This window comes from Argiope bruennichi, chromosome 3, assembly GCF_947563725.1.
Source record: "Argiope bruennichi chromosome 3, qqArgBrue1.1, whole genome shotgun sequence".
Classification (NCBI taxonomy): domain Eukaryota; kingdom Metazoa; phylum Arthropoda; class Arachnida; order Araneae; family Araneidae; genus Argiope; species Argiope bruennichi.
This window is the reverse complement of record NC_079153.1, coordinates 2,353,636-2,366,560: the sequence shown is the minus strand read 5'-3', so window position 1 is coordinate 2,366,560 and position 12,925 is coordinate 2,353,636. Positions and strand designations below refer to the sequence as shown.

The 12,925-nt window shown below is 30.5% G+C and overlaps 1 protein-coding gene across 1 annotated transcript in view; it reads left to right on the top strand.

Moving 5' to 3' along the window:
- Positions 1-2,666: 2,666 nt before the first annotated feature.
- The window catches only part of LOC129963142 (uncharacterized), a 137,409-nt gene continuing 127,150 nt past the window's right edge, over positions 2,667-12,925 (top strand). The window contains exon 1 of the mRNA XM_056077243.1: positions 2,667-2,968. Coding sequence (XP_055933218.1) covers positions 2,831-2,968 — 138 coding nt within the window. The 5' untranslated portion in view covers positions 2,667-2,830. The remainder of the gene's footprint in view (positions 2,969-12,925) is intronic.

The window sequence follows — 12,925 nt, the reverse complement described above, 5'->3', positions numbered from 1 at the left end:
AATTTAAAGAGTTATTTGTTCAACGATGTTAGCTTCATTGCTCAGCATTTTTTTTTTCTTTTATCATTTCTACTCTGTTTTTAAATTTTTTTTTTTAAATTTTAGCTACGATAACAAATGCTCAACTGAATGTATTTAATATATTAACTAAATTATATGCTTAATTTTTCTATAGTAAATAAATTCAACAATCTGAATGCATATGTTTTGTTTGTTTTTCGGCGTCAAAGCAAGTAGAGTAATTAAAATAGATGTCTAACATTTGGACATATCAAAAGGACTTCTAACATGTTAAAATAATATTTATAAATATGGGTCTTCTTTTCATGCATATTTAATTTTCACAATATAAAGTAGAAAATCAAGTATGTCTAAATAAAGAACCTCTTCATTTGAAGTGATTTGTTCCAAAATATAATATAGATCTACAGTTTTGATGTGAGGCCTCCTGCCAAGTTTCATCTGTTTACCTCAACGTATCTTAAAAATATCGAGTTCATATGTTACGAAGCCTAGAAGCAAGATTTTTTTCAAGCTCACAGGAATATAAAACAGTAATAATTATCGAAATCTTGGCTAAATGTTTTGACGATACAGTACTTTCTCAATGTACGATATTATGTGGAAAAGATAAAACACGGTTTACCTTATTTAGAACCCTAGAATTGAAAGTTATCGCATCGAACAATTTGTCGTTTGATAGTTGTTAGGCGCTGTGGAACCCTTTTAATAAGTCGTTTCGTTAGCTCATTGTTTTGTGTGATGAAGCGGCTCATTCTTATTCATATCGATGCTAAAAAAATGTTTGTAACGTCAAAGATATCCTTTTTCTATCCCAGATATTTCGATTCAAGATGATAACCATTTTAATATTTTAATGTTTTCCGAATTTGATATGATACCATTAAAACATTTGAATTGTTATTTTGTTAATAATGATTAAAGTCGATATTTCAATGTATTTTGTTAATGCTGATAAAAGCAGATATTTAATTACATTTTTTGAACATCGATAATAATAAAGACTTCTATAAACAATTCACATTTGAAACGATTTTGTTTTAACAATGAATAACAGACACACACTCTCTCTCTATATATATAGAACGCTATCATACGTGGAACAGAAATCGCTCCTATTACTTATTGTCAAATGGCAACAATCAAATATAAACAAACCATCTTACGAATTATTATTTAGGCTACTTAATGAATACTTTTACAGTTGTAGTGTACAGCTTGCTTAACTAATGAATGGAGCCGCAAAATATTATTGGAAATATTCTAAAGTTGGTTCACCGTATCATCAAAAAATGCATTCAATCAGAGGGAAGAAGATATGAAAGAAATCAAGAAACTTGCGTCAAACAAAAACTTGAATCGAGTTCAAAAATAGACGATTGCCGCTATATGGATAATCTTTATGATTTGCCTATGGAAATAGAGGATCATATCTTTCAAAACAATTATCTTTCAAGAAAATAAGACGCAAAAATAACATTTTTAATGATATAAATTGCATTTTCGAACAACTTTTTATCTTAATTTTAACAATATTTTTTTTCAATCTGATGCATTATTTGCAGCAGTGTTTTTAATTATCTGTAATGATGGAATTCAAACTCGTCCATCAAAAAATTCAGTCGCATGTTTTTTTCTAATCATTAGTTCTGTAAGCAGGATTTTCATTGTCGCCTTTATTCCGTTTTTAATTTGCAGTAATCTGATTTAATTGAATTCCTGTTTTTCTGTTGTATCATATAATAATGTGTAAGAAATTTTTTAATGCATTCCATATTGATAATTTAACAGCTTAAAAAGTTAATAATCTGAATGAGCAAACTGGACGCCAAAGGTGGCTATCTAACTTTTAAAAAACGGAGCAAACTTTAAAGCATTTTTTTTTTTTTTTTTTTTACACATGTGTCTGCTGTTAACAGAAAATCTTGCATTTACATATCGAATACAATTAACCTTTCTCTCTCTTATATATAAAAAGAACTATTTATATGTTTTAATGTTATTATTCAGAATGTGCTGTTGCATTGAAAGTGACGGAATTATCATTAGTTATTGTCCAACTAATTGAAAATTTTAGTTTCCTTATTTATATTTATTTTTGTTTAATATTATAAGCGTAATAATATATTGAATTGGCGATGAAAACTCATTAAAGAGTAGATCTATATCATTATATATTATTTCTTTACAGCATTTTGAAATGAGTTGCCTTTGTACGTCAATCTTATTAATATACTGTAATAAAGAGGTCTTGATGCTTTTCCGGAAGTCACCGAGTGTAAAAAGTGATGAGCTCATTAAGAAAAAAATGACTCAATGATTCACTGAAATATCGTCCTGTGTCAAGGTTGTTGAACCACGTGGCGTTGTTCGGAAATTCTCGAGAGATCTTTGTTTTGAAACTTACTTGGCAACCTTGATACAGTTTACATTTTTATTTTTCACAAGTTGACAGTTTTTAAAAGGCGATGCGTGTGCTTCCTGAAGTGATTAACTGTATTCACTGGAGAACTATATTCGAATCAGAAGTGAACTAACAAACGGACTAAAAACAACAACAGCAAAAAAAAGAAGAAATGCCACGAGTCGCATACTGACCTAGTCAACCGCACGTGCAAGTGAGGGAGGAAAAATAAGGAAGTTCTTTTTTCAGATCTGACCGAACTTCTAATCTAAACCACCAGAGGGCGGGTCGGGTTTTCCAGCTGATCGTCGTTGGATGGTAAAAAAAGTAAAAGAACAACAATGGTAGAAATCAAATTCGCTTTCACGCCGAGTACAAGAGCACGGAAAAACAAGCAAGTTAGGGATGATGGGACTTACGGAAAAAACTGTTTTCTGCATCATGGCAACTGCTTTCTATTTTGCTCTTGCGGAATGTGGCAATGTTTATAAGATTGGTATTGGAATCGCTGATATTACAGGCCCTGCTGCTGAAATTAATATGGTGAGTTCCGCCTTTTTTACATGTAAAATATTCATCTGTCAAAATAGTGCCCAAAAATCCCCCTTTTGGGGGATTATTTTATAAAATTTTTCTTAAAACTATTCAAACGAACTTTAAATTTGAAATTGATTTATAATTGATTTCGAATTGCATTTGATTATATTTAGAACAAAAATTTTAATTTGTTAAAGTTATTAAAAAGTAAATGTTTCATTACAAAAAGTTTTTTGGTAAATTTTTCAAGTTTTTACTTTTACTACTGAAATCGAAATAAAATGATAGCTTTTGTATACAACTTTCATATGATCACTATACAAAACTTGATTATTTTGATTTCAGTATTTTTCTGTTTATCTATTTCTAATACTATGAAAAATATTTGATATAATCCAAATTAAAAAATGAAATTAAAAATAAAGGAAAACTTTTGTGCCTTGCTATTAAAGGAAAAAAATCTCTTCTACTTTAAAGTATCGCATACAGCGGAGTATAAAAAATAAAAAGCCCGTCTTGTTTGTGATTCCATATTTTCTCGCTTGTCTACAAATGCGTATCCAGTAAATCCTTTTAGTTAGAATGCCTGATGAAATTTAAAGAAGTTTTAGTATGATTTAAAAGATTCACTACAAAATATATAAAACAAAACTGACTATATCCGGAAGAATATTTGCTCACGAGTTGTAGAATTAAAAGTAAATAAAAGCAAGAAAACTTTTGGTGCAGTCTTGTATTTTCCTACAGTAGTTTAAGACAATTGTTAAATATAAGTATTTTTGTGCATTCTCTTTGTGAAATTAAATTATTTTGGATTTAAAGTCGATAAATTAGGGTATTTTTTTTTCTTTTTAAAATCTTGCTATTTCATGATATGTGAATGGTGATTTACAAGGCTGGCTGTTAGTCAGTTTCAGTATTCATACATTCGAATCTTGATTTCTTATGAATTCATACCCAGCACCTACTGCCAGTGTCATATTTGCTGTTTAGAATCGAATAAAATTACATGCGTTCAGAAATTAGAGTTTTGTCATTTCTTGTTTCCATTGTCTTTAGCTTATATTAAACGGAATTTTCCATTTAGGCTTGTACAAATGCAAAATTCTGATGTATCCAATGACAAAATTAATCTGTCAAGGATTAAAATTTGTTTTCAATTAAAGGTTTCTAAGTAATAAATGTTTGTTTTAGTTACGTTTCAGTCCCTCCAGTGAAATGAATAGGAATCGGATGCCATTTTATGAATTTCAGCTTCATCAATGCAGAGCCAATACGAGACAGAACCAAGAGCAGTTCGTTGCTTAACAGATCTTGCCATTCAATAAAATAATTATAAAACAAATGAAAGTTCACCGTTTAGTTTTCACGTGCTTTGATATTGCGACATACTTTGGATTTAGCTTCGTAATATTGTGGGAAAAAAATCGGGCATGCATTTTAGATCTCTTGCATTTTACCGACTGAGCCCACAATTTCCTATATATTTACATTATTTCATTTATCTTGTTACTTATATTTGTGAGGATTCTCGAGTTCATACACACAAGAATAAGCAGATCTACAGGCAATCAACTTGTCAAATTTTATTCAAAAAATATCGAAGTGTCTAAAATGTTGATGTTGATCATGATACCAAATTTCTTTCATTTGGCTCATGTTTTAGTTCTCGTATTAATGATCGTAATAGAATTAATTCCAGAATTATTTTTTTCCGGATTTAGGAAGGTCTATAACTATGGAAATTATTCAAAATCTCACGGTGGGATTTTTTGAAGACGGCAGTACTTTTTCTTTGCATAATTTGTACGCAAAAAATGCAGTTTTATGATATTTTTGGAATGTTTTATAAAAACAACCGTAACTCAAAGTATATCGAGATTGATTTCGTATTAAATGACCGAGTCATTTCAAAGAACGGCTTTAGCGAACCTGATTATTTCCAAGTTAAAATTGCTGAAAAGGATGAAGCTTGAATTCCCGAAATGTTTTATTGATATCAATTCAGCACACCAAATTATATAAATATATAAATTTTGTGTAATGGTTTTCATTTCCAAATATTATAAGTATAACAATCTGATAAATTGATCGCATATATTTTCTGTCCGCTCCCCCCCCCCCCGGACGAACACGTGTGGCGCGCACGCAATCCGTCCTTGTTATTTAGCAGCTATTAGGCAAGGGATTTCGAAAACTGGCCTAAGTGCAAAAATGAAGTTTGTTTATTCAGGGGATTTATATATCAGACTCACTACAAAGAATATGTTTTCATTGGATCTCTGTCAAATATATTTCTTGAGAAGCCATGTTACTGTTCCTAAGCTATGGAATGGATTTTCCTCTTTTCAAACTTTTATATTCTGATAACACTGGCAGTATTGCTTTTTCAAATAGTTGTAGTAATTAGTAAATTAAGATGTCGGCAGAGAAAATTATAAAATACTTCATTTCCTAGATTATTTTTTTTTTCTCATTTCCGAATTCTTTGATGGAGTTGATACTCTTTCGGCATTCAGCTTACTTCTTTCCCTGCTATCGTTTAACCCATTTGCACCATCACTCTAAATTCGTCATTAATGAACATTTGGTGTTTGTGTCACCGAGCATTAGCGCCTGAATGTCGTTTTCGAGGCTTTCTTTATTATTAACTTCACATAGGATAATAATTACAAGGGCTAATAATTACATAGGTTTTATGGGGCGACGTCGAGCGAAAACTTTAGTGCTTATATTATTTTTTGAAATGAAGAGGCGAAAGCAAGGATGTCATTTATAGTTACTAAAACACTGAGGACGACTAAGGCGACTTCTCCCGGAAACGTGTTTTCTTACTATGCCACTGGAATCAATAATCACTCTCGACTCGAGTAATGATTTAAGATTAGGATTCAAACATTGATTCGGGATTGTACAGAAGTATTTATTTTTCAATTACAGTTATGTGAAATATTAAAATAGATAGTATACTAGCTAGGATAAGGAACTCTGAAAATTTATTTTAGAAATCATTTTAAATTTAAACGTTAATTTAACATGAATGTATTAAAAGTTGCAAATGTTTAATGAAAATATTTTTATTTAAAAACTTTTTTCATTTAATTCAAAAATTTAAGAAAGCGTTTTGTATAATAAATGATAATTGAATTGTACAAAATTAATAATAAGAGCAGTTTGAACTGCTACATTTAAAGCATTAGACATGAGAATATTTTAGTCTGACTCGTCTCTGCTTTTCGTTTGCCCCGATTCAATAAACCGCGTGATTCTTTGATAATAACTTTTTTTTTTGTCGCGCAATTTCAAAAAAAAAAAAAAAAGTCTCAATAACAAAGTTTTAAAATATGAATTTTACGATCTTTTCCTTTTTTTCTACGAACGTTTTTATTTAAAATAATAAATAACATTAAATAACGTAATATAATAAAAACGTAATAAAATATACATTTTGAGATTTTATTATATTATTATCATGCAATTTACTTTCAACATGCTAGCCTAGAAACATCATTATCGTAAAATGACAAAAATTTGAACAATGCAAATATAAATCAATGCGTAGTGTAAGGTTGATTTTAGTAACTTAACATTTTGCAAATGTCTATATCGAAGAACAATTTCGAAACGAGACTTCGAACCCGCCTTTCAAAATCTGGCCAATTTATAAAGTTACAAATTTTATATTGTGATTGGCACAGTAAAAGTCATTAAAAATATACTATTCAAAAAGGCAATGTCCTTATTTAAAATATTAGAAATTGAATGAAATGAAGTAAAATATTTTTATGTATTGCTCATCAAATTGTTTAAGAAAAAATGTTTCCGTCTCACTTCTAATGGAAAAAAGTCAATATTAATAAAGTTTAAAAAACGGAATACTTTTCTTTTGTAAATGTGCATTATTTAACACTTTCATTAATATTCAGATGGACGTGATTTGTACCTTATAAACTCCTATAAAAACTATGTTTCTTATATTTTTTTTGTCATAAAGAGCTCTGAAATCGTCATATCCAGTTTGTGAAAGATTTCCAAATCCTGCTGCAAATGAAACTTGATCTTGTGCCCATATCATGTCTTACCATCAAACTGGATGGAAGTGTTAATATTATTCGCTATCATTTAATTTTTCCGTGCAATCTTTCAGTTTAATAATCGGCACAACATTTCTTTTGAAAACAGAATTCTTAGAAAAACAATCCTGTCTAAATGCGAAGTCCAATGACATTAGAATTTTCCATTGCCGAGCTTTATTTTTATGCTACGTTTAAAACCAATGTTTGTGAGAAAACGAATAAAATACAGAGACAGAAAGAAATTGAGTCGGAAAAAATAAAAGATGATGGATTACTGAAGATTAAAATTTGCCAAAACCTACTTAAAATATGATGCAATCATAAATTATATTGTATCTCTTAATAGGATGGCCAACACAGTAGTATTTGCCAAATTTTTCCATCTCCTTTCAGAATCATTTTTTTTCCCACGACGCACAGTAGCTCGTCAGATCATTCCTTTAGAGTTAAAAGTAACTCACATCACCGATCTTAGTTCAAATAAATGTTTATATTCCAAAGATGTCAAATCGTTAAAAATTTGGCACCCATAATTTGGTGCTAATCCTGTTATGCCCTCAAAATGAAAAGAGTTTCGCAAACTGATTTTACATGAGCTTTTATTACAAGAAAGTTATTTTCAGGGATTTATTTTCAGCTCGTACTAATTCTCCTTAATGTTAGTGCAGAAGAAAAACATATGCATTTTATATTTTTTAAAATCTAATTTTATCTTTATTTGGTGGATTATTAAGGCAATATTATTCTTTAAAAGTGGAAAAATATTTTTAAATTTATAGTATATTAGACTGCATCTTATTCTGCGCGTATTTGCACATGGAATTTGAGGTTGGTATTTGAGGCAATGACAGAATAAGTTTTAGCTGCTCTTAAACGTTGCTTAGGTTGGTACTTGATTTCTCTTCAATCTCTCGACTCATTCTGCTCAATAGAACCTTTTTGAAAAAACAAAAATGTGCAATAAATACTTCAGAAAAAATATTCAGATATAATTTAGAGGCGATAGACAACGAAAATAATTGAAAAGTATTTAATTTCGGATAGGCACCGAAGATGTTTGAGCGATCAAAGAAAATTTTTAATGAGAAATCAGAATTGGATGAAAGGCAAAATAATGATTAAAATAACAATTAAATTTACCAACAGCATAGAATGCAGTGACCATCTGCAATCACTTTTTCAAACAAGCGCCGAAAAAATACATCTAAGGGAAGTCGGTTTTCTTGTTGAATGCAGAGAGTTATATGCTACTTAAGTGAAATTCCGGAGATATAAATGCTGTGGTTGAGAAGAGAATAATAGCTTCTATTCCCAAAATTGCTGCCATATTAAAAAATTGCATATAAAAGTATGTGAGAGTTAAGGATATCCAGACATTCTGGTGTTTATGATTTCTGCAACTAGTCGAGAGACAACATATGCCTGTGCACGCGGGAGATCTTTCAAAGGAAATGTTCCGACAGGATAACAAAAGAGGGAATTTCTGTGATAAAATTGTGGGGCTTTGTGGATTTAACTACGAAAAGATGTAGCTTAGTACAATATCAACCTGTGCACCTTCTGAAATCATATAAGAATATAAAAAACGCGGTCATTTTAACTAAAGGTGTTTGTAATAAAGTGAAGACAATATATCATTATCATTATGTCTTATTCTTTTTTTATCGATTTCATTTGTACACTTTCATTTTGATGGCTTTAAAAATTCAAAGAAATATTTTTCTTTCCCTGATTTGAATCATCTTCCACTTCATTTGCTGACCTATAAAGTTTAGATTTGTAAAGGAATCTGAGATTGAGATTTTACTTGATTTTAAAAACTAGCGAGAAAGAATAAATGCCTGGATGAAGGTGAGTAGAATGCATGACAGCTAGTTTAGAGATGGGAAGAACAATAATATATGGCAAAGTATGTCATACTTAAGCTTTAAATGCCATCACATGGCATAGAGTACACTATTCCTACGAATTCTAGAACATAAAATACTATTGAATAGTCTCATATGGATACAGAATGATCGTCAAATACTCCTAAACAAAGAGAGGGTGGATGAAAATGTCATATGTCAGTAAAATAGACCAATCTAAAATGAGCGAGGATAGAATGAACCGTTACCGTTTGTCATTTGACTCCATCGTGATTTCCTTAAGAAATGTTGCAGAAAAAAATGGAATGAAAAGTTTAGAACTCATCGACTTTCAGGAAAATTTTGCTGATGACACTACGTATGAAAAGGATCGGAGTTTTATCCACTGAGTGTTCAGACCTCTTTTTAGAAAGCAGTAAAAACATGTAAAAAAAGTCTTTGAAGGGGAGGAATAAGAAATGGATAATCTTTCCTAAAGATAAGTTTCTTTAATATTGGAAATATATTTCTTTAGTAAATGCTTTAGATCGTTGCTATCTTATATTATCGCATGCAACTGATAAATTCTATTGGATTTCACTGTTTCCTTGCCTCGTGATTCATAATAAATGGACCTTTTTATTAGTTTTCATGAAATCTTTGGCCGAACTACGATATGGCATCTCATATAAAACACTAACAAGTACTTTTTAAAAATCAGCCGTCTTTGATGACCTGTTCGGTCAGATTGACTTTTTAGGCTGTGAAAATCGATTAAGATAAAATGCATTTTAACCTTTTCATTTAATACGAATGAAAAACGTAAATTTAAATGAATCAATCTTGTTGCAAATGACTGTGAGTACAAATAAGAAATTGTACATTCTACGAAATAAAAGCGGAAGAGAAAATCCGATTTTGTTGTTTTATTGTCCAAAGAAAGCCATTTTTTAAATCTAAATTTTAACGTTGGTAAAAGCAAGTTAATGAATGTTTTGATGGATCAGTTTGAATTTTATCATAGCAATGAAACATCGTCACAAATTGTGTATTAAATTTTTTTAAAAATATTAAAAATACAGTGTAATTTTTACAGAAATGAAATTTATATTATTAAATAGGCATTTTTGTGTTTTAAGACTACGCAAAAACAATTTTTGTGAGATAAATCATCCATTTCCATGTTGAATTATAGCTTTAATCTATCTGGCAACGGTTCAGTCTATTTTCACATTCGAGTAAAGTTTCTCTTTGACACCTGTTTCTTGATTTATTTAATACCTTGTTTCCTCTGACTGAATTGAGTTTTGAACGATACTACCAGCCTTCTAAGAAGCATTTCTAATGTTATTTTGTAACCCTATTAATTAGCGAAGCACTGAATAAAGTATGACTGTATAAACGGTGAAAGAAACGCTCTTAAACGTTCATATAACTATTTATTTATATTTGACTTAGCATTCGGCACTAAGAAATAGGAACAATTCCTGTGTCACATACGTTAGCGTTTTATATATGCATAGCTTTCCAATGATGCTTGTATCGGAAAGGAAGAATAAATAAAATATATCTTTGTCACATGAAATTGTATTGAAGAGATTCTAATGAGTATGGTAATAAAATGGATGGATGAACCCGTTGATCATTGCACATTTTCTGAAATCATAGAAATGAATGGGTGTGGCTACCTTCAATTCCTTTTTCGCACCAACTTTTGAATGATGATATTGTGATGGCAACCACCCAAAGTCCAATTTTATATAAGTAAGGAATTAAATTTGTTTGAGTTTTCATTTTTATGAAGATGCATCTCAAGACATTTGCTTTGAGGAAGTCGAGGTTTCAGAGTACTGTAGCATGTATTTCTTCCCTTTTCCAAATGACATTTCTTCCAAAAATAGGTAAAAATAGTAAATAATATATAACGTAATGAACGATTAAAATTAAATTTCTAGTTATCATTCTTCTTTTTTTTTTACTTAAAATGAATACATTTAAGTAACGCTCTTCTTTATTTTCTTAATATTCTGTAAATATAGAATTCCATTTATTATTTTCTTAGTATTTTTGTAGATAGAATGTTTAGAATTTAGTGGCATGTAGAAATTGGAAGCCCAGGTCTCTTTATATCGGCAGTAGCTGTGCATTTTTTCATTCAGATCTAACCTAAAAAAGGATGGCTGGTAGCATTTCTGCTTATAAGAAAGCATAAGTATTTCTTCTACTTAAACCGCTGTATTAACACAAACGCTTATTTTTTTCCATGATTAACTGCCTTGTTTAGATAAAGAAAAACTAACGACATTTCGAACGGATTTTATAATTTTTGAACCGATGAGGAATCGATTTCTTTCTGGTTTTTATTGATAGCTTTAAAGCCATCTTATATTTTTACAAGTAGCACTAAGTAAAATGCGGAGGAATGATGGCGTGTTTTTAGAGGCATACAATAATGTAGATTTCAGGATCGTCGGCTCACTAGTTCCACAGAGGTCATTCATTAATGGTTGATCTTTATTCGTTAAGGCTTATATTTTTCGCCAAAATTAGAATATTTAAAATCGGTCATGAATTGATTGAAAAAAAAAGCGACTCATTTTTCGTATCAAAGAAAAGTATCGGAAAAGCAAACTATCATTTAAGGAAATTTTTTCGATTCTGGACAGGGAAGACATCTTGACATATTATCGATACTCTTCAGGGTCCTTCTAGAGCCCTAGAGCAGTGAAACTAAAATGAACTCTTAAAGAAATTGATCCTATCCAAGAACCATAGTTCAATCTTTATTCGCCGTACGGTCATCGAATTACATCGCTTATTAAAATTATAATCGGAAATAAAGCTCTTCAAAGACGTTAAAATTTGATATAAAAATGGCATATAATCTACAAATATCTCAAGTAATCTATGTATTCGTAATTTAATCAGTAAGGCAGCGCATTCTCGAAGTGGAAAGTCTCATCCATTTGTAATATGGAAAAAAAGGAAGATTATTCAGAGGTGAAGCGATTTACAGTGAATGTGCGACGCTCTCAACTCAGTGCGAGTGCTTCTGATACCGCGTTTGCCCACCTCTCCTTTACTTTTGCTTTGCTGATGATCAGGTCATATATTCATTTCGGAAAATGTATGAGCCTTAATGTTTTGTTAGGATTGCTATGTAGTTGTTTTGTTTTTAATCGAGAAAAGTGGATGGGAAAGTATTCAGTTGTGACGTTTTGTAATTATTTGTTTTTAAAATCCATAGAATAAATTGTTTGCAATTATATCGCTCTATTATTGAAAGCTTGGCGCTCCTCAAACGTGGCACAATAGGACACGTATCCTCAAGTTTTAATGCCTTAGAAGTTTGGTGCGAGTTCAAGTATTATTTGAGCTATCTGCCTACGAATCGATATGATGAGCGCTTGTCTCGAGTAATAACTTACTTCTTAAATTCAGCAGGGAACATTCATTAAACAAAACGAACTGAAGCACGTTTGTTTTTATAATTTGTTGCATAATCTGTTGTTTCAGCCAAAATTAGATATAAAAATTTCTTTTTGTTAGTTCTTTAGTTATATTATGACAATATAAAATAATGAATGCGATTTTTGGACACTTTGTTATTAATTTAATAAATAATGAAACGATTCCGCTGGAAGCTATAAAAATAGCCTTATTCTCTGCGAATATTTTTTTTGTAAACCAGAAAAATATGAAAATAAAAGTATGAAAACTTTTTGAATTTTCAGTGTGTATTAGGAATAATGGAAAATAAGATCTCTTTGAGCCCTTCTTATAATCTAGAAAAATGCGTGTTATAATTTTTAAACAGTTTCATTTTTCTTCTCGGTCCAAATCAAACCGATGATGATAGCTCGAGGGAATGAAGATGAGCCCTTTTCCAATCTTTCGGCTGACGGTAGACCTTTCAAACTATTGAACACACAAGTGTTATAAATCATTTGTTGCGAATCGCTTCTTACAGTTTCGAACACAAAGAGAAAGCATCGAAGTCGTCGAAATTTCTACCTGGATAATTCTATAAATGATCGTGC